The following is a 20,138-nucleotide window of genomic DNA, read 5'->3' as shown; positions in this document are numbered from 1 at the left end:
GCAATGGTCCATAGAAGGTATGAGGAAGTTATCTGGACTATCTTGGAGCTCAGTTCAGTGAATTTTAATGGCAGATTCGGGAGTGAGAAGGGTCACTGCAAAATCTGTGCCTCAGGTTCTGACTGGCCATGAAAAATAACGTGAATGGGAGTAGAAACATGCTGTGCTTTGAAAGAACACCTCCAAAGTGTCCCAAGCTTTTTCCCCAAGATCATTACTGGTGATGAGACATGGTACAACAACCCTGAAAGCAAACATCGATCAAGCCAGTGGAAGACACCATCGTCACCATGCCTCCCAAAAGTCTATCAAGTGAAATCAAAGATCAAGATGATGCTCATTTGTTTTTCTGATGTGAGAGGGTTAATGCACTTGGAGTTTGTTCCACTAGATCGGACTGTTAAGATTTCTATTTAGAAGTTTAGAAAAGAGTGTAACACAGGGTGCAAAAAAAAGGCCTGATTTGTGGCAGGCAGACAGCAGGTTTTGCCACAACAATGCACCTGCTCATGCAGCCATCTCAGTGCATCAGTTTTTGGCAAAAAAAACAGCATGCCTCTCTTGTCCCACACATCTTACTCACCTGACCTCACTCGTGCATCTTCTTTTTTGTTTCCACGAATGAAGAGGGCCATGAAAAAACAGCGATTTGACAACATATAAGAGGTGAAGGACAAAATGAGGGAAGTACTGTCCAAGCAGATGAGTTTGAAAAATGTTTCTAAGACATCAGACAGTGTAAGACATGAAAAAATAATTTATAAATTATCAAGGATTCACAAAGGAGGAAGGGTGGGGAGGGAGGGGAAAGATGAAGAGCTGATACCAAAGGCTCAGGTAGAAACAAAATGCTTTGAGAATGATGATGGCAACAAATATACAAATGTACTTGACATAACGGATGGATGTATGGATTGTGATGAGTTGTACGAGCCCCCAATAAAATGATTAAAAAGAAAAATGTTTCCAAGAAACTAATCGCTGATTTGACAAATGTATTAAGTGTAACAGACAAATGTATTAAGTGTATCACCTTACTTTGAAGGTGATAAGGTTGTTTATAAAAATTTAAATAAATAGCTTGGGTCGGTGGTGGGGTGACTCCACATTTTGGGGAGTACTTCCTCGTATGTTCTTAAATGTTAATGATCATTGGTTTTCTATCTTGGTAGTGACTTTGCCTGGGTTTTTTGGTTGTTGTTGGCTTGTTTTTGATATTAGGGTTATGCTCACTTCATAAAATGAGCCTAAGTTTTGCAGTGATTTTCTGTATTCTAGAAATTTGTGTAAAATTGGTGTCAGTGTTCAGAATGCTTGGTAGAATTCTGATCAGGCACTGGACTTATTTTTGTTGTAAGTTTTTTAAAGACTCAATTTATTTCATTTGTTGTGGGTTTGTTGGGGGTTTTTTACTTTCTACATCAGACTAGATTAATAAGTAGATGTTTTCAGAAATGTGTTACATGTACATTTTAAAATGTTGTAGTTCTTCATAGTAATGTTATTTTTCATTTGCATCTGTTGTGATACCACCTTTTTCATTTATTTTTTAATCATTTTATCAAAACATTTGCTTTCTACTTGAGCCGTTGGTATCACCTCATTTTCCCCTCCCTCCCTGCTGCCCCCCAACCCTATATAATTTACAAATTATTTTGTCATGTCTTCTTACATTTTCAATGTCTCTCTTCATCCACTTTTCTGTTGTCTGTCCCCCAGGAGGGGGTTACATGTAGATCCTTGTGATTGGTTACCCTTTTGTAGCCCACCTCCTTCTACCCTCCTGGTATTGTCACTCTCACCACTGGTCCTGCAGGGATCATCGGTCCCGGATTCCCTGTGTTTCCAGTGCCTATCAGTACCAGTGTATATCCTCTGGGCTAGCTGGATTTGTAATGCAGAATTAGGATCACAAGTGAAGCATTAAAGAACTAGAGGAAAGTTGTGTTTCCCCATTGCTACATTGCATCCTGACTGGCTTGTCTCCTCCCCATGACCCTTCTGTAAGGGAATGTTCAGTTGTCATCTCTTATTCTTGATATATGCATCTTTCTTTCTTCTCCTTTAAGTTTGCTACACTTTGTCAATTTTGTTAATCTTCTCAAAAAGCACATTTTTGTCCTGCTGACTTTTTCTATTGGTTTCCTGCCTTCCAATTAATTTATTTCTGCTCTAATCTCCATGCTAAAAATAAGACATATGTAATGAAAGACTTTATCAAGAGTGAAAAAGAAACTCTGCAGTGAGGGGGGGAAATAACATAAAATCTATGAAAAACAGCAATGCCTCAATAAAACAAAGTCAACCCAATTCAAAAGTTGGTAAAGGACACAGGAGAGGAGGTGGAAAAAAGGGAGTGTGAACAATCCCAGGGACATGGGAACAGCAAGTGATCTAAAATCGATGGCGAGGAGGAAGTTGTCTGGTAGGGCTTAAACAAGGACAATGTAGCAGAGAGGAATTAATGAAACCCAAATGAAAGCCAAACATGAATGTGGGACAAGATGAAAGTAAAAGGACATACAGGTAAGAACTAGGAGGCAAAGGACATTTATAAGGTCTAAATTCAAGCATGTCCATATATAAATATATTTATGTATAACCACAGGGCAATAGATCTATGTACATATAGTTAAGTATTAAGGTAGCAGACAGACAATGGGCCTCTAATCAAGTACTCTCAATGCAAGAACACTTTATTCTAATAATCCGGCATTCTGTGATGCTCACCTTCCTGACACAATTGCTGAAGACAAAATGGGTGTACAAGCAAATGTGGTGAAGAAAGCTGATGGTGCTTGGCTATCAGAAGATATTGCATCTGGGTTCTTAAAAGCTTGAAGATAAACAAGTGGTCATCTAGCTAAGAAGCAACAGAGCCCACCTGGAAGAAGCACACCAGCCTTTGTGATCATGAGGTATCAGTGGGATCAGGTATCAGGCACCAAAGATCCAGAACAAAAAAAATCGTATCAGTATGAATGAGGAGGAGTGTGAAGATACAAAGCTCATCTGTAGAAAATTGGACATTCCCTTACAGAAGGGTCACAAGAGACGAGCCAGTCAGGGTACAGTATAGCACCAATGAAACACACAACTTCCATCTTGTTCTTTAATGCTTCCTCCCCACCACTACCATTGCCTCAGTTCTACCTTACAAATCTGGCTAGACAAGAGCATGTACAGATAGGAACTAGAAACACAGGGAATCCAGGACAGATAAATCCCTTAGGATCAATAATGAGAGTAGCGATACCAGGCAGGTACGGGGAAGGTGGGGAGGAGAAAGCGGGAACCGATCACAATGATCTACATATAACCTCTTCCCAGGGGGACAGACAATAGAAAAGTGGGTGAAGAGAGATAGCGGTCAGTGTAAGACAAGAATTTTTTAAAAATAAATTATCAAAGGTACATGAGGGAGTATGGGAGAAGGGGGAAAATGAGGTGCTAAGATCAAGTAGAAAGATAATGTTTTGACCCTCCATGATACGATCAATGAAGACAAACGTGTGCATAAGCAAATGTGGTGAAGAAAGTCGATGGTGCCCGGCTATCAAAAGATATAGCACCTGGGGTCTTAAAGGCTTGAAGATAAACACGTGGTCATCTAGTTCAGAAGCAACAAAGCCCACATGGAAGAAACACACCAGCCTTGTGACCATGAGCTGTCGAAGGGATCAGGTATCAAGCATCAAGGAACAAAAAAATCATATCATTGTAAATATGGGTGAGTGCAGAGTGGAGACTCAAAGCCCATCAGTAGGCAACTGGACACCCCTTACTGAAGGGTTATGGGGAGGAGATGAACCAGTCAGGGTGTAGGGTAGCAACGATGAAACATATAACTTTCCTCTAGTTCTTAAATGCTCCCCCCCCCTCCCAACTATCATGACCCCAATTCTATCGTACAAATCTGGCTAGACAAGAGGATGTACATTGGTACAGATAGCAACTGGAAACGCAGGGAATCCAGGACAGATGACTCCTTCAGGACCAGTGATGAGAGTGGTGATGCCTGGAGGGTGGAGAGAATGTGGGGTGGAAAGGGGAAACTGATTATAAGAATCTATGTATAGCCTCCTCCCTGGGGGATGGACAACAGAGAAGAGGGTAGGGGGAGGAGGGGGAGATGTCAGATGTGTAACATGACAAAATAATAATAATTTATGAATTATGAAGGGTTCATGAGGTGAGGGAGTGGGGAGAGGGAAAATGAGCAGCCGATATTAAGGGCTCAAGTAGAAGGCAAATGTTTTGAGAATGAGGATGGCAACAAATGTACATATGTGCTTGACACAATGGATGTATGTATGGATTGTGATAAGAATTGTACGAGCCCCCAATAAAATGATTTAAAAAATAAAATTTTTTGAAAATGATAATGCCAACATATGTACAAATGTGCTTGACACAATGGTCATATGTATGGATTATAAGAGCTGTTAAGAGCCCCCAATAAAATGATTTTAAAAAAGGAAACTGGTACATATACAAAATGGAATGCTATCCATCACTAAGATACACGACTAAACTACAAAACATCACAGGGCATGAATGAACATGGATAACATGCTGAGTGAAATTAGCCAAATATTATATCAAATCATTGTTTTAAGGGGGGTGAAAACATAATAAATATTTTTATACCATTTTAGAGGTTGTCGAGGGTGGGAGGAGGGGGCAGGGAGGAAAAACTGTGATTTGGGTTTGACTCAAAAGCAACAATTAAAGAATTAAATGCTCAAAAATAAAAGCACAATATTCAATACTCCAGCTTTTAAAAAAATTAGTACAGTGACACCTTGGTTACTGAACTCAATTCTTTCCAAAGTTGTGTTCCAACACTGAAAAGTTTGAAAACTGAACATATATTTCTCGTAAGAAATAATGGAAAACCAAATAATTGGTTTTGAGGCCTAAAAATTACACTTATAAATTAATGTTTCCAGGACTTTAACACAAAATTAAAAACCTTAGTTTGTAGGAATACTCCTAAAACATCTACACACAATAAATACAGTACAATAGATATTAAAACACAAAAATTAAAATATTTTATGCAATAAAGTGCAAAAAAATAAGCACAATGACTAATGGTTTAACGCACTAACACAGTACTGTACGTTGTCTGCGTGAGAGCAGTGCTTATACTGAAGTTTGTCACACCGGTGTGTCTGAGGCAAGACTCAACTTGTGACTCAGTCTCCACCCATTCAAGGTTTTTCCAAGTAGGATTTTTGGTTTGATTATCGAGCAAAGTTACAAATGCTGACCATATATATTTTTTTAACTTTGTTGATCAAGTAGTCAAAAATTCAAGCTTGGACTACTTCAACAACCAAGGTATCACTGTATTTGCAAAATAAACGTCTATATTTCTATCTTTAAGCTACCTCTATCATATTTGGGGGAAAAAAATCACACGTAGATGTCTTGTAGATTCTGTCTTTTAATTGGTGTGCTTAGAACCTATAAGCTGATCTACAGAAAACAGAAGTGTCCGTCTTGATTCCATAGAGATTACAACCATGGAAACAATATGAGGTGGCTATATTCTACCAAACAGGGTTGCTATGAGACATGATTGACTTGACAGCATAAAACAACATTAATATGTTACAATATAGATATATTATTTTCTGTTTTATCTTTGTTTACTTTGTTCATTGAGTCATCTCCCCTTCGTCCTCTGGGTACTTGACGAATCTTTGGTATTCCACTTTGACTTACCTATCATACTTATGTGTATCTCCTTCTATAACTTTTAGTAGTTACTTCCGGGATTACAATATACAATTGCAGTGTATCAGAGGACCACTTGCATCAACATTTGCCACTTCAATCGAAATGTACACACCTAACCACTATTTAGGAATCTTTGTTCTCATACTTCTATGATATAGTTACCTTAATATTACTTCTACATATATTGAGAATACTACACGTGTCTCATCCTAACTCATTTGTGTATCCATCTCAACACACACATACACACCTTTTAATTTAAAAAAGATCCTTTTAGAAAAAACAATTTCTATTAATGTTTAAGGTTTCCTAGGTGTTTAATAACCATGATTTTCTCCAAAACAAGTATAGAAATCCAAATTAATAATATAACAAAATTTTCAAAATGTTCATTGGAAAATGTCCACTATTTTTAATTATATTTTTTTCACTAACTTTTTGAAGCTCTTAGACATTAATTACATAAATGTTATATAAATTGATTAAATGTGTTGTGTACATGTACATATAAGTATAATACATATATATAAGTATATGCACACACATATTTAAGTATTCTAACTTTTTCATTATGTGATATAAGCAGTCAAGGATTCTAGGGTATATTCTGAAAGTTTTCTAATTTTTGTATTGTTAGTAAGAATATACACAGTAAATCATAAACCAATCCAATAATTTTACAATATACAATCCATTAATAGTGATTATATTCGCCAAGTTGTACAATCATTCTAACCCTCCTTTCCCCCATTAATATATTCACTGCTTCCTAAACTTCCCCCCCCCCAATTTTAGAAGTTGCTACTGTCAATGGTTATCAGTTTTTTATAAGAATTTCTTAGATCAATAAGTATAATTTCTTGCAAATCAAAGTCAAGCTTGCTCCAGCTCCACGAGGACTCCGCCACAGTCTTTGGGATGGAGAAAAATCACTGGTTTTCCATGTGCTCCTATTTTGACCTCTTCAGTTAGACTACGGATCTTCTTATTTCTTAAATCCATCAAAGTTGCATTTATGTTATCCACCTTGAAAAAACAAAGTAAATAATAGACTTAAGATCATAAAACCAGTAAATTATAGAAGAAATACTGAGTCATTATATAGTTTATCTTTTCCACCTTTGGGCAGAACCGATCTTAAAATAATTAAAACGCTGAAGATTTTCAGAGGAGGAAATGAAGAGGCTGAAATGTCCTAGGTGTCCAAGTGTAATCTTTAAGGATTCTAACCATTAGTAATTGTCTTGAGGTCTACAGGTCATTCTGGTTTTTCCTCAGCACTCTGGGACCCTCATCTTAAAAGGGAGATTAACTCTACCCTGTAAATTATCTATTAAAATGACAAAGCTCTTGAGAAGCTCTTAGCAGTTTATGGCACAGCGAGGTCCTATAGTAGTTACATAATTTCATGTCAACCTGAAGAGATATAAATGTAGAAGTTTAGTTTAGCCTGTCAATCAGGTCACAGCTGATGGTGCTTCCCCACGATGAAGGTCTTCCCTGTCCTACAGGGTTATTAGGAACTGAAACTGAATTAAGGGCAGTGGGTAAGTTAGGTGTGAATTGAGGGTAGTGGGTAAGTAACTGGGCTAAGTACCTCACTGTGGTTTTGATTTATGCTCAATGTCAAAAAGAAATGTCCAATAGCATGCAGAAATAGTGAAATGTAATTTAAAACTGGCAGCAGTACACTGACAGGTCACTCCAAGATGTCCCAGCTGGATTTGAACGAGAACAGGTGATGAGGGACATCACTGATGATATCAGCTGGATTTTGACTAAAGCACAGAACACTGTGAAGATGTTCACCTGTGTTTTGTTGAGTATAAAATAGTGTTCAATTGTGTGGATCATAACAAATTTTTGGTAACACTGAGAGGAATAGAAATTCCAGATGGTGCTGAACCAGGCAATGCTTCATTCTGTTATACATACACAGGGCTAATATGAATCAGAAACAACCTGAGAGCGTCTAACAACAAGGCTAGCTCAGAAAGCATACACTGGTTGTAGCAGTACAAGCTTTGCTAGAAAATGGCAAACTACAGAAGAGTCTAAACAAAATCTTTAAAAAATTTTCTGGTGAAAAACAAATACACAAGTATAAGAAATTTAAGCAAATTTCATAATGGAAAATAAAAGAAAACATTCAACTTTGATAGAAAAATGTTGGTAATTGATGTATGTATATGTATGGATTGTGGTAAGAGTTGTTGGAGTCCCTAATAAAATGTAAAAGAAGAAAAGAGGAGAAAAAAATGACTAGGGCAAAGACTGTACAGATGTGCTTTATACAATTGATGTATGTATATGTATGAACTGTGAAAAGAATTGTATCAGCCCCAATAATTTGTTAAAAAATAAAAAATAATTAAAAAAAAAAAAAAGAAAAATGTTGGTAACTGATGAAGATACTAATCCATCTGTGAGGAAAAGATCCTTTTATTCAAAATTCTTGTTTAGTCAGCTGTAACTATGGAGGTTGTTCATAACAGACACACAGATGCATTAGAAGCTTTCTATGAGGTCCCAAAGGAAAGGAGCATTAAGCACCTTTGTAATGATTATAGAAGAGGGAATTTTTTCTATGAGAAAATGTAATTAATAAGTTTTGCCAACTTTCTGATGAGCAGATTCAATATTTTAAAGATAGGCATTAAAAAATAAATGGCAATGAACCATAAGGCTATAATAGAATTGTGAGCATTTTCAGAAAGTACAGTTCTGTATGTTATCTCATTGCTATCTAGTGGATTCTGACTCATAGGGACCCTCTGGTCAGAATAGAATTGCTCCGTGGAGTTCCTGAGGCTGTAACCCTTCATAGAAGCAGACTGCTGCATCTTTCTCCTGCAGAAGAGCTGGTAGGTCCACTCACTAATCTTTCAGTTAGCAGCTCAGTATTTAACCTACTATTCCACCAGGAACTAATTACTAAAATCTAAAGAATTCTGAAACACCTTAATAAGAAAAAAAAAACAATTAAAAGGTAGGCAAAGGACAAGGACAGACAATTCACAAAAACTGATACTTGAATGGCTTACAAACACGAGGAAATGCTCGTGATCACTAGCTATCAGGGAAAGTCAAAACAATGAGATCACACCCTACACCCATAAAAGAGCCCAATTAAATAAATAGAGAACAAATGCTGGAGAGAGAGGGAAACTTTTAGATAAGGCAATTACATTTCAGTTGATGGGTACGTGGGGAGGAGCAACATCCCATCAGAAAAAACAAAAAATAATATTTTCATGGAACCCAGAGGGAGAATAAGCCTGGTACTATGTTCAACAATAGACAGTTTTAACCTAGTTTCTATGCAACCGTTGTGCTACACACTACAGGGACTCTGGACTCTGCTTTTGTGGTACACAACATCCTTCATAGGCCAGACCCAGGCCACACCAGAAGGATTTTATGTGGAAACCCTCCTAAATGAACTTGGCTTCACCTCAAACTCACCTGTAGCAGACTTAAGGAAGTGGCATACTCCCTTGGATTTAGGGTTGGAATGCCGCAGTATGAGAAGCGGATTAGTGCTAGCTCAAGGTTATGGAGCTAGAGGTTATTGTTATTAGACTTTGGATCTCTTATTTTGAGGGCATTTTAAACGGTGGCCAGACTACCAGATATTTACAATAACAAGTATTTTCTTGGCCCTCCTTGCTTTCTTATGACATGTATTAATCTGGTAGGCATGTGAATGAATGTTATTAAAAGTTTTGCCCTATATCCAACTCCCATTTTTTGTGTGTGTAAACAATGACTAGTCACTTAACACTCCAAAGTGTTTTAACTTTAAATGCTACACCATTGACTAAATTAATGATACTATCAATAAATGACCTGGTACCCCAAAATATGATTTATAATCTTCTTTATTATAAAATAAAGATGCTCTAAATTGAACTAGAGACATATATAAACCATGAAGAGATTACTGAAGATACGGTTACTACAGAAAAGTGAGGAGAAAAAATGACAATACCTAGCAAGGAAAAAGAATAGAATCTGGGGTCTTAAGGGCTTGTATCAACTTAAGGGCAGTCATCAACTAAGTCCACATGGATCAACTAAGTCCACATGGAAGAAACACAGCAGGCAATGATCCAAGGATTGTATAAAGTCCAAGGCAAAAGGAGGGAATGGTATCAGAGCTTCAATTATGAACACTTCGTTTATAGGACACTACGGAAGACAATGGAAACCCCATATCCATTTGCAAGGTCTCCACATGGATGATCCTCCATCATAGTGGAGAAATGTGAATGGCCTTGCTTTCCGCTAGCATTGTAGTCAATTATGACAGATGGTGGTGTAGTAGATAGGCAATGAGCTGAAATTTGCAAAGTCCAAAGATCAAAACCACCAGCAGCTCCACAGGAGAAAGACTGGGCTTTCTACTCCTGTAAATAGTTAAGAGTCTCAGAAACTCACCCAAGCAGTTCTACCCTGTCTTATGAAGTTACTAAGAATTGACATCAACTTGTTGGAGGTTTCTCTTGATATTGGGCCTTGACTCAAGTAGTCCCTCAACACAAGAACACTTGGTTGAAACAATCGGGCATTCTGTGATGCCCACTTTCCCAACACTATCACTGAAGACAAAATGGGTGCATAAGCAAATGTAGTGAAGAAAGCTGATGGTGTCCAGCAATCAAAAGATAAAGAGTCTGGGGTCTTAAAGGCTTGAAGATAAACAAGTGGTCATCTAGCTCAAAAGCAACAAAGCCCACATAGAAGAAGCACATCAGCCTGTGTGATCATGAGTTGTCAATGGGATCAGGTATCAGGTAATTAAGACCCAGAACAAAATCACACCCAATGTGAATGGGGTGGGGGGCAGGGAATGGTGTGGAGACCCAATACCCATCTGTAGACAATTGGACATCCCCTCACAGAGGGGTCACAGAGAAGAGATGAGCCATTCAGGGTGCAATATAGCATTGATGAAACACAAAAGTTTTCTCCGGTTCTTTGGTGCTTCCTTCCCCCCACTATCATGACCTCAATTCTACCTTACAAATCAGATAAGACCAGAACATGGACACTGCTACAGGTAAGAGCCTGCAAGATAGGGAATCCAGGATAGATAAACCCCTCAGGGTCAACAATGAGAGTAGAAATACCAGGAGGATTAAGGGAGGGTGGGGAAAGCAAGGGGAAAATCGATCACAAGGATCAATCTATAAGCTCCTCCCAGGGGGACAGTAGCGGAAAAGTAGGTGAGGGACAACGGAGGATGATGTAAGATATGAAAATAAGAATCTATAACTTATCATGGGTTTGTGAGGGCGGGAGGGGGATGGATGGGGAAGAAATGAGGAGCTGATAACAGGGGCTCAAGTGGGAAGAGAATGCTTTGAAAATAATGATGGCGGCATATGTGCAAATGTGCTTGATACACTTGGTGAATGTATGGATTGTAATAAGAGATGTACAGAGCCCCCAATAAAAGTAAACAAATAAAAGATAATTTTTATAAAAGAATTAACACAAATTAATATCATAAAAATGTCATAATTAATTAATAAATAAAATACCTCGATGCAGATGTGATGTAATCCTCCAGCCTTGTTTTTCTGCAGGAAACCAGCAATTGGACTGTTACTGCCAAAGGGGTGAAGTAGTTCCAGCTTGGTATTTCCCAGGTTGACAAAAACAACAGATACTCCGTGTTCAGGAAGAGGGGTCACTTCACTTACCTCGGCCCCCAGGACACTCTTATAAAATGTTGAAGCCTTTTCCAAATCTGGCACTGCTATAGCTATATGATTGAGTCGACCCAGATTCCATTCAGAGTCTGACACTTTATATGATGATTGTGACATAAAAACAGGTCTTCCTGTTGGAAATGGAGTGTGGAGTCTAGTAAAAAGCCCTGAAAAAGTGAACAGCACTGATATCAATCTTTTTGAAAATATACTTTTCAAAAAGTCAACATTGAAATATTTCAAGTCAAGAATTATATAAAAATTGTATTTTACACAATAGTATTCATAAAAGTGAAAACCTGTTCTGCTGTAATTTATATGTATGCTTTGTCTTACTCTTAAAATCAGCTTAGGAAAAATAAGCTGTAAACTTATGTCAAAATCACTTAATCTGCTCTATTTAAATAACTGCCGAGAAATTAAAAAACTTAACTCTCAACTTCAATTAGATTCAGAAAATTTCTTTTCATAATAATCTATATTTATTGGTACTATTTGAAGGACAGTGCATATCACTAAAAATTACTTGTTACCCTCTCTGCATTTCACAAAGATTGAACTATTGTAAACACCTAGATTTAATCCTAAGAGCAAGTGACTTCTTTCCCAAGCAAAATAAAGTGTCTCATATTTTATGAGTAAATTCAATGAAATCACATCTATTCAGTATTTTTAATACATATACTTTATTCAAGTGATATACATTTAGGAACTATCTAATGATTTGGAGGCAGTTGGTAAGCAAACATCACGAGGATATTTAAAATTATGGGACTTTGTCCTAAGCAAAATTTGATTGTTTCTTTTTATAATTTTAAAGGATTAAAGGCAGAACTACTTCTGAATGTTAAGAAGCTATTTTAAACACTAAGTAACAAAAAAGTACTGCCAAATGTTCACCTAATGTACTATGCTTTCTCATTCTCACAAATGCCAGATTTTAAGAGCCAGATTCCCCCAGAATAAAAATGGCATACATATATGAAGTCTAAATATCATCTGTTAAAACTCCTTCACTTAACAATAAACTAAGAAATAGCAAAATGAAGAAAAGTATCTTAAATATTATGTTACTAGCTCTTAATGAAAAGACAACCACTTTAATATTAAAATCTTTATTACACAGCTAGTTTGAGAGGGGACTATAGCATGGACAAACACTCTTGACGCCGAACAAAGAAAGCATGGGGTTTTTATAGTTAGGCAGAGGGCTGGCTTCAAGGGGAGGGGGAAACATGCAGGCAGTTACATTTGTGCTTAGCAGGCAGGCAGGATAGCAGACAACAATAACAAATTTACACAGTACCCAGTATCATAAAACGCCACCTAAAGTAAAATTAACTCCCTTAAACTGAAACTTTTCATTAAAATGACACAATTTTAACTAGGCAATACACCTTATGTGGTCAGGAAATAGCAAAGTTCAGCCAGGATGGCCTTTAGCCATATTAATTTGTTGTAACCCAGGTTAGCATGAGGAACTCCATTTTGTTTTAAACTTCCTTCAACCGGCTCAAGCAGCCAGCTACCACCCTCCACCCTCCTTCCCCTCTGTGGTAGTTACATAATCTCCTGTCAACTAGAGGGCATTAAGAGTGAAGGGATGGGGTCTAGCCTGTCAATCAGGTCACAGGCTGATGATACTTCCTTGTGGGTGTGGCCTTCTCATGAGATTCTGGCCACACCCTCTCTGCATCACTTTCCTGCAGTTGGGACACTCACAGAACAGGAGAAGCCATGTGGAGACCCGCACTGTTTCCACTGGCCCTGGATCCACAAGACTTTACACCCACCTGCCTGTGATCTTCCTGCATGTGCGACATGAGTCTGAAGAGGAATTTATGGACTAGTATTGGACATATGTATGGGATAATATTGGACTTATGGACTTGATCTGAACTGGGCTGTTTTCTCAAGATACAATTTCTTTTTGATATAAAGCTCTCTATCTTACACATGAGTGTTCCTGAAGTTTTTTCTCCAGTCTACCCGGACTACCATACCTTCCCAGATCTCTTCACAGACTTTGAATCTCTCTAGATGTCTACAGACCGTTCCTGGTATCCTGCCTGCCTGCTAAGCACAAATGTAACTGCCTGCATGTTTCCCCTCCCCCTGCCTGAAATATAAAGACCCCATGTTTTCTTTGTTCGGGGTCAAGAGTGTTTTTCCAGGTGATAGCCCCCTCTCAAACCAGCTGTGTAATAAAGGCTTTAAAATTAATAAAGTGGTGTGGCTGATCTTGCCCAGTACTATAATTATTGAAATATTCAAAATAGCATATTTTCAATAGGTTGACTTCACTATAGTCTATGGGCTCAGTATATTATCATGAAATCCAAGTGTATATCAACCTAGTATCCACAACCATTAAGTTCTTAGGTAGAAATGCAAATAGTTTGCACATTAACCTAAGGTTTGGTGGTTTGAACCCTGCTATAGAACCACTATTAGTTTTTATCTCACCACATAACAGACGAGGTGCAGTATTGTTCTGGCTCTTCAAGCCAAATCCTTGTAACTCCCACTAAATGACTAGGTAAACAAATACATGAAAAACAAAAATCAAACAAAGACCCTCCCCTGCAATTGAGTTGAATTTAACTCAAAATGACCCTATATGAGTTTCCAAGGCTATAAATCTTACAGGTGTAAACAGACTCAACTTTCTCCCACAGAGAAGCTGGTTTGAACTCTTGATCCTGAGGTTAGCAGTCCAAACTCACCTGATAACACTATGGGGGTGCTGGTGTCTCACTGCCATCGAGTCAATTCTGACAACCTACAGGACAGAGTAGAACTGCCTCTGTGGGTTCTCAAGAGTGTAAATATTTTTAAGAGTTATTTTTTACATATGATTCACATATCATGTTTCAGTGATATAGAAATTCTGTCAATAAACTGTTTTAAAAAATAACACATTCCGTGAGAGATATAGCGTCTGGGTTCTTAAAGGCTTGAAAGTAAACAAGTGGCCATCTAGCCCAGAAGCAACAAAGCTCACATAGAAGCAGCACACCAACATGTGTGATCATGAAGGGCTGAGGGGACCAGGTTTCAAGCACCAAAGGCAGGGGAAAAAATCATATAATCAAAAATGAGGGGAGCACATGATGGGGACCCAATGTCTATCTGTAGACAACTGGGCATCCTTTGCAGAGGGGGAGTGGGAAGGAGATGAGTCACTCAGGGTTTAGTATAGCAAAAATGAAACTTACAGCCTTCCTCTAGTTCTTAAACGCTTCCTCCCCCAACTATCATGATCCCAAGTCTACCTTGCAAAACTGGTTTGACCAGAGGATGCACAGCGGTACAGATGGGAACTAGAAACACAGGGAATCCAGGACAGATGAACTCCTCAGGACCAGTGGTGAGAGTGGTGATACCGGGAGGAAAGGGGGAGTAGACAGGGGGAACCGATCACAAGGATCTACAATATAAACTCCTCTCTGGGGGACAGACAACAGAAAAGTGGGTGAAGGGAGATGTCGGACAGGGACAGATATGACAAAATAATAAATTATAAATTATCAAGGGTTCATGAAGGAGTGGGGAGCTGGGAGAGAGGGGGGGAAACGAGGAGCTGATGCCAGGGGGTTAAGTGGAGAGCAAATGTTTTGAGAATGATGAGGGCAACAAATGTACAAATGTGCTTTACACAATTGATGTATGTATGGATTGTGCTAAGAGTTGTATGAGCCCCTAATAAACGATTTAAAAATTTTTTAATTATATAATATTAAAAAATGGAAACAAAGAAGGAACAGTAATTGCAAATTATGGTCTTGGTGATAGAAATGAAGCTGGAGATGTCATAATATTTGTTGCATTGAGCACTAATGATAGAAGTCCTGATGAGCTATGAGAGGACATCAAGAACATCACCCATGAACAAAACAACACGTCCTTAAAAAGGCATGAAAGAGAGAAAAGATCAAAGTGGATGTCAGAAGAGACTCTGAAACTTATTCCTTATCATAGAGTAGCTAAGGCAAATGGAAGAAATGATGAAGTCAAAGAACTGAACAAAAAATTCCAGAGGGCAGTTTGAGAAGACAAAGGAAATTATAATGAAAGTGCACAAACAGAAAACCAAAAAGTAAGAACATGCTCAGCATATCTTAAACAAAAAGAAGTGAAGAAAAATATCCAGCCATGAGTTGCAAATAGTAAAAGATTCTAAGGGCAAAATATTGAATGATGCAGGAAGTATCAAAAGGAGGACTTGAAACACGTGCTGATGAGATCACTGATTGAAGTCTTCAGTATGGATTACAACTCAATTTAAAGAAGACCAAAATCCTCTGAACTGGATCAATAATAAATGGAGAAAAAAACAGAAGTTGTCAAGGATTTCATCAAGCTTGGATCCAAAAATCAATGCTCAAAGAAGTATCAATCAAGAACAATGGATGGATGGATGGATGGATCGTGATAAGAGTTGTACGAGACCCCAATAAAATGATTTTTAAAAAGAAGTATCAGTCGAGATGTCAAAAGACATGTTTCACTGGCAAATCTGCTGCACAGACCTCTCTAAAGTATTGAAAAGCAAGGATGTCACTTTGAGGACTAAGGACACTGGACCCAACCCATGGCATTTTCAATTGCTTCATATACATTTGAAAGCTGAACATTGACAAAGGAAGACAGGAGAACCTACACATTTGAACTGTGGTTCTAGGGGAGGATACTGAAAGTACCATACATTGTCAAAAGGGCAAACAAGTCTGTCTTGGAAAAAGTATGACCAGAGAGCTCCTTAGAGGCAAGGATTGTGCAACTTCACCTTACATACAATGGGCATATTGCCAGGAGCGACTAGTCCCTGGAGGAGGTTTCCATGCTTGGTAAGGTAGCGGGGCAGTGGTAAAGAGGAGATGGGCTAACACGGTGGTTGCGGCAATGGCCTCAGGCATAAGAACAATTGTGATGGTGGCACGGGAAAGGGCAGAAATTCACTCGTTAGTGCATAGGGTCACTATGAGTATGAACTGATTAAACGGCACCAAACAGCTTTTCAATAATTTAATCAAAGAATTGTGTAACCATCACTACAGTAAATCTTAAGACATTCTTCTTTCTTGTACTCACTGTTAGCTCCTCATTACGCATCAACTTCCCCTGTCATGTCTATTAAAAAAAAGTGCCATCAAGTCAATTCCAACACACAGCTAGGACAGGGTTTCCAAGGCTGTAACTCTTTACAGGAGTAGAAAGCATCATCTTTCTCTCAAGGAGAAATTGGTGGTGTAACTGAATTTGTGGTTAGCAGCTCAACATGTAACCACCAGGCCCCTGGGAAACTATTAGTCAGGTTGTTGTCTCTAGATTTACCTAGCCTGGATTTCATATACAGAAAAACAAAAACAAAACAAGAAACAGGAAAGACCTGAATCGAAAAGAAAGCAAAAAGTATTAATAATTGGAACAAATATACATTGGACCAAAAGGGAGATCAAATAATAAGATATCACCTTTTAACCTAACTACAACCACAGTAACTACAATGCACTGTCTGAAAACAAAGCCATTCACATCCCTGGTCCATAGTCATAGGGGATTTACCTTTGGCTTCATCCACTTGGGGGCTCGGGGTTTTCACTGCTATTCCAGCCTTCTGAAAATTGGGTGCTCAAAATTTAAGCTCTAATATTATTCCCTCCTTCAGATTTGGATTTTACTTATAACGCTTAGATGACACCGGCTGGTGTACTTCTGATTTGTGGACTTAGCTAATACCTCACATAGATGACTACTTGTTTTAAGACAAGCCTTTCAGACCCCAGGTGCTGTTCTTTCAGACGCCAAGTACTATCTGCTTTCCTTCACCACACTGTTCTACAGCCCTCACATCTTCAGTGATCTCTTCATGAGGGCAACTAGTGAGCAGGGCCATGTCTTAAGAACGAGTTGTTCTTAAATTAGTGCTATGACTGAGTGCAAGCTCAAAATCTACTCACATACTACTTTATGTCTTTGGTTCACATTAGGAACATTTTATTGGAGAACATTCTGAGTCATTCCAAAGGGTATATGGTAATTCATTTATTTTAGTCAATGGAATAGAATTTAAAACATTGTTTAGTAAAGTATACAAGTATATGACAGTTCTTTAGACTAAAATAGATGGATTGATTTGTACAGTTTACCAACTTAAGTGGATGGACACTACTCAGTGAGGGTCGAAGATAGGGCAAAACTTTTTGGTAATTCTCATTCTGAGGGCAAAACTATACCTATTGGACTAAAATATGTCATAAAAAGGCAGAAAGAGTTTGAAAATAGCACATTTGGCAGTCTTGACTTGCCATTTACTGGGCACTCTCATTGCAAGAATTCTGAACCCAAGAATTGGGATAGTAGGTCTGACTCTTTTCACACTATGTTTCATACATAAGCTCAAAGGAATATTTCAGTTCCTATAATCTGCTACAGGTGTGTTTAAAGTAGAGTCCAGTTCCCTTGGTGGGAGTTTCAAGTCACATTGTTCTGCTGTGGTCTATGAAGGATGTTGTGTACCTCAAACTGGTAGTCTAAAGTCTTGTGTGGCTGTAATAAATAGCCTCGACCAAGAATTAAATAGAAAGTAGGCCAAAAATGCCCAATTGGGAACATGATACCAGGCTGGCTTATTTTCCCATTGGGGATATCTGTTTACTTGATGTTGAGCATTTTTCCCAATGGCAGGTTTCCCGTTTACCCACTAACATAAGTGTTGTCTACTTCTCTGAGCCAATCATGCCCCTTTCACCCTATCTCATGACTTTGATTTCTAGTAAGATTCACTAATCACTCTTACAGGGTGTGTATTAATTTGGGTGACCAAAGAACAATTTTATATGGCTGGAACTAATTATGATGGGTCTTCTCCCTCTCCCCCCAACAGAGGAAAGTGACCCAATGTGGTGAGCCCTCCCCTGTCGAAGTAGTATTTAAAATGTACAAATAAAGAGGTGATATATTAGTTCATGAGCACTTGGTAGGTGTTGCTTGGGGAAACTAATTATTTAGGTGAATATAAAACCTCATCTTCCTCCCATGGAGTAGCTGGTGGATTTGCCATGTAATAAGATGTGTGGGATGCTAAAGTGGGATTCGGTCAGTTTTGTCATTGAGTGGTTACAAAATGAGCCATCTAAAACTGGAAGAGGGGACTCTCGTGTCTATTAAGGGCTGTCACTAGAGTAGCAGTGAAGTGGTAGATAAGTGGCACATGCAGAACCATGAACTTAAAAGCTCAAGACAAGAGTTTCCGGGCCCAGTATGCATGTTAAGAGCCTTTAGGCTCAAGAGGTTCACTTGTGGAGTAGGATGCTTCTGAAAGACACTTACTTATGAGAGCTATGCATGGTGACCCATGGAGCTGTTGTTAAGGGCTCTCAGCCTGAGACTTATGGCAGAGTGATGTGCTCTATGTGCATTTGTTAGCAGAGTAAAGGAGCTACAGCAATGCTTGAGCAGGGCAGTGGTGGAGTGAGTAAGAAGCCGAGGATCAAAGAGGCATACCTACATGGTACAGCTGCGAAGAGGTGTTTTGATCTGGAAGAACCTTATTCAGAGTACTTCTGATCTTTAAAATTATAACTATTAACTTCCCTAAATTATAACCTGTTAACTTCCCTAATAAGCCCGACAGTTATAAGTATAGTCTGTGAGTTATGTGTGGGCACTGCAATGAATTTTCAAATCCAGCATAGAAGTAGAAAGGGCCTTGGTAAGGATTGTTTGTGGCAGAATTGGTAAAGGATAGAGAGTTAAGGCAATATTGACTTCAACCTCAAAGGAATCAGTCTTTGTCTGATGAAGAGTTGGTTCCGCTCCCCCCCTCTTGTGAAGTCATAGGTTAGACGGGCCACCCCATGCATTCTTACCCCTGGTAGACAATGAGGACTTCCTAGCTATTTTAAAGCCGAAATTTTGGGGTAGGTTTAAAGTAGTCACTCATAACATGGTGATGACTGAGCCTACTACCAAGACTAGGGACAATACAGATTAGAGCCCAAAATGAGGATATTAAATGTTGTTACATACTAAAACCTTATGATCCAAAATTTTTTGATCAACGAACACCAATTACAATGTATTTCCTGTGTAAGAGGGCAGATCTGAAGCTGATCAAAAATAGGAAAGATGGAAACATGAACTATGCAAATTAGATCAAAAAGAAAACCTTACAAAGAACCAAAAACACTTCCAGTCATAACCAAAAACTTACAAACACCATTTTCCTATTCAGCAATCCATGCAAGTGAGGTTAGAAAAACATGGATTTCATGTACTACTTTGGAGCCATTTTGGAAGGGTTCCAATTATGTAAATAAAACCTATCCTAGTATCAACAAAAGACTCCTGGCAAACCTGTTATCCCATCAGGACAATATTGTAGATTCATTGGCCTTTGCTAAAATGACAGATAGATTCAAGCAATACCTACAAATATATTCTAGTATCATTTACAAATATTAGGGGAAAACCTGTCTATATTCAAACACCAGTGATATGCAAGCAACTGAAGAACTCCTAAGCAATTCTATGGGAATTATAGATCATAATATAAATATATGGTAATTAATATTTGAATATTTGAACTCAGACTGATTTTAGCAGATTGCATACTTATAGTATTAATGATCCTTGGCCTTTATATATATTTAAGCCAATTAATTTTAT

General features: G+C 38.3%; 1 protein-coding gene across 1 annotated transcript in view; it reads right to left on the bottom strand.

Moving 5' to 3' along the window:
- Positions 1 to 5,406: 5,406 nt before the first annotated feature.
- The window catches only part of MCEE (methylmalonyl-CoA epimerase), a 15,696-nt gene continuing 964 nt past the window's right edge, over positions 5,407 to 20,138 (bottom strand). Inside the window, exons 2-3 of the mRNA XM_075535197.1 lie at positions 11,295 to 11,632; positions 5,407 to 6,774 (exon numbers count right to left, since the gene is read on the bottom strand). Coding sequence (XP_075391312.1) covers positions 6,622 to 6,774; positions 11,295 to 11,632 — 491 coding nt within the window. The 3' untranslated portion in view covers positions 5,407 to 6,621. The remainder of the gene's footprint in view (positions 6,775 to 11,294; positions 11,633 to 20,138) is intronic.

This window comes from Tenrec ecaudatus, chromosome 17 (assembly GCF_050624435.1).
Source record: "Tenrec ecaudatus isolate mTenEca1 chromosome 17, mTenEca1.hap1, whole genome shotgun sequence".
In the NCBI taxonomy this organism is placed as follows: Eukaryota; Metazoa; Chordata; class Mammalia; order Afrosoricida; family Tenrecidae; genus Tenrec; species Tenrec ecaudatus.
Note: the sequence above shows the minus strand (reverse complement) of the source record. Positions and strands in the feature narration are given on the sequence as shown.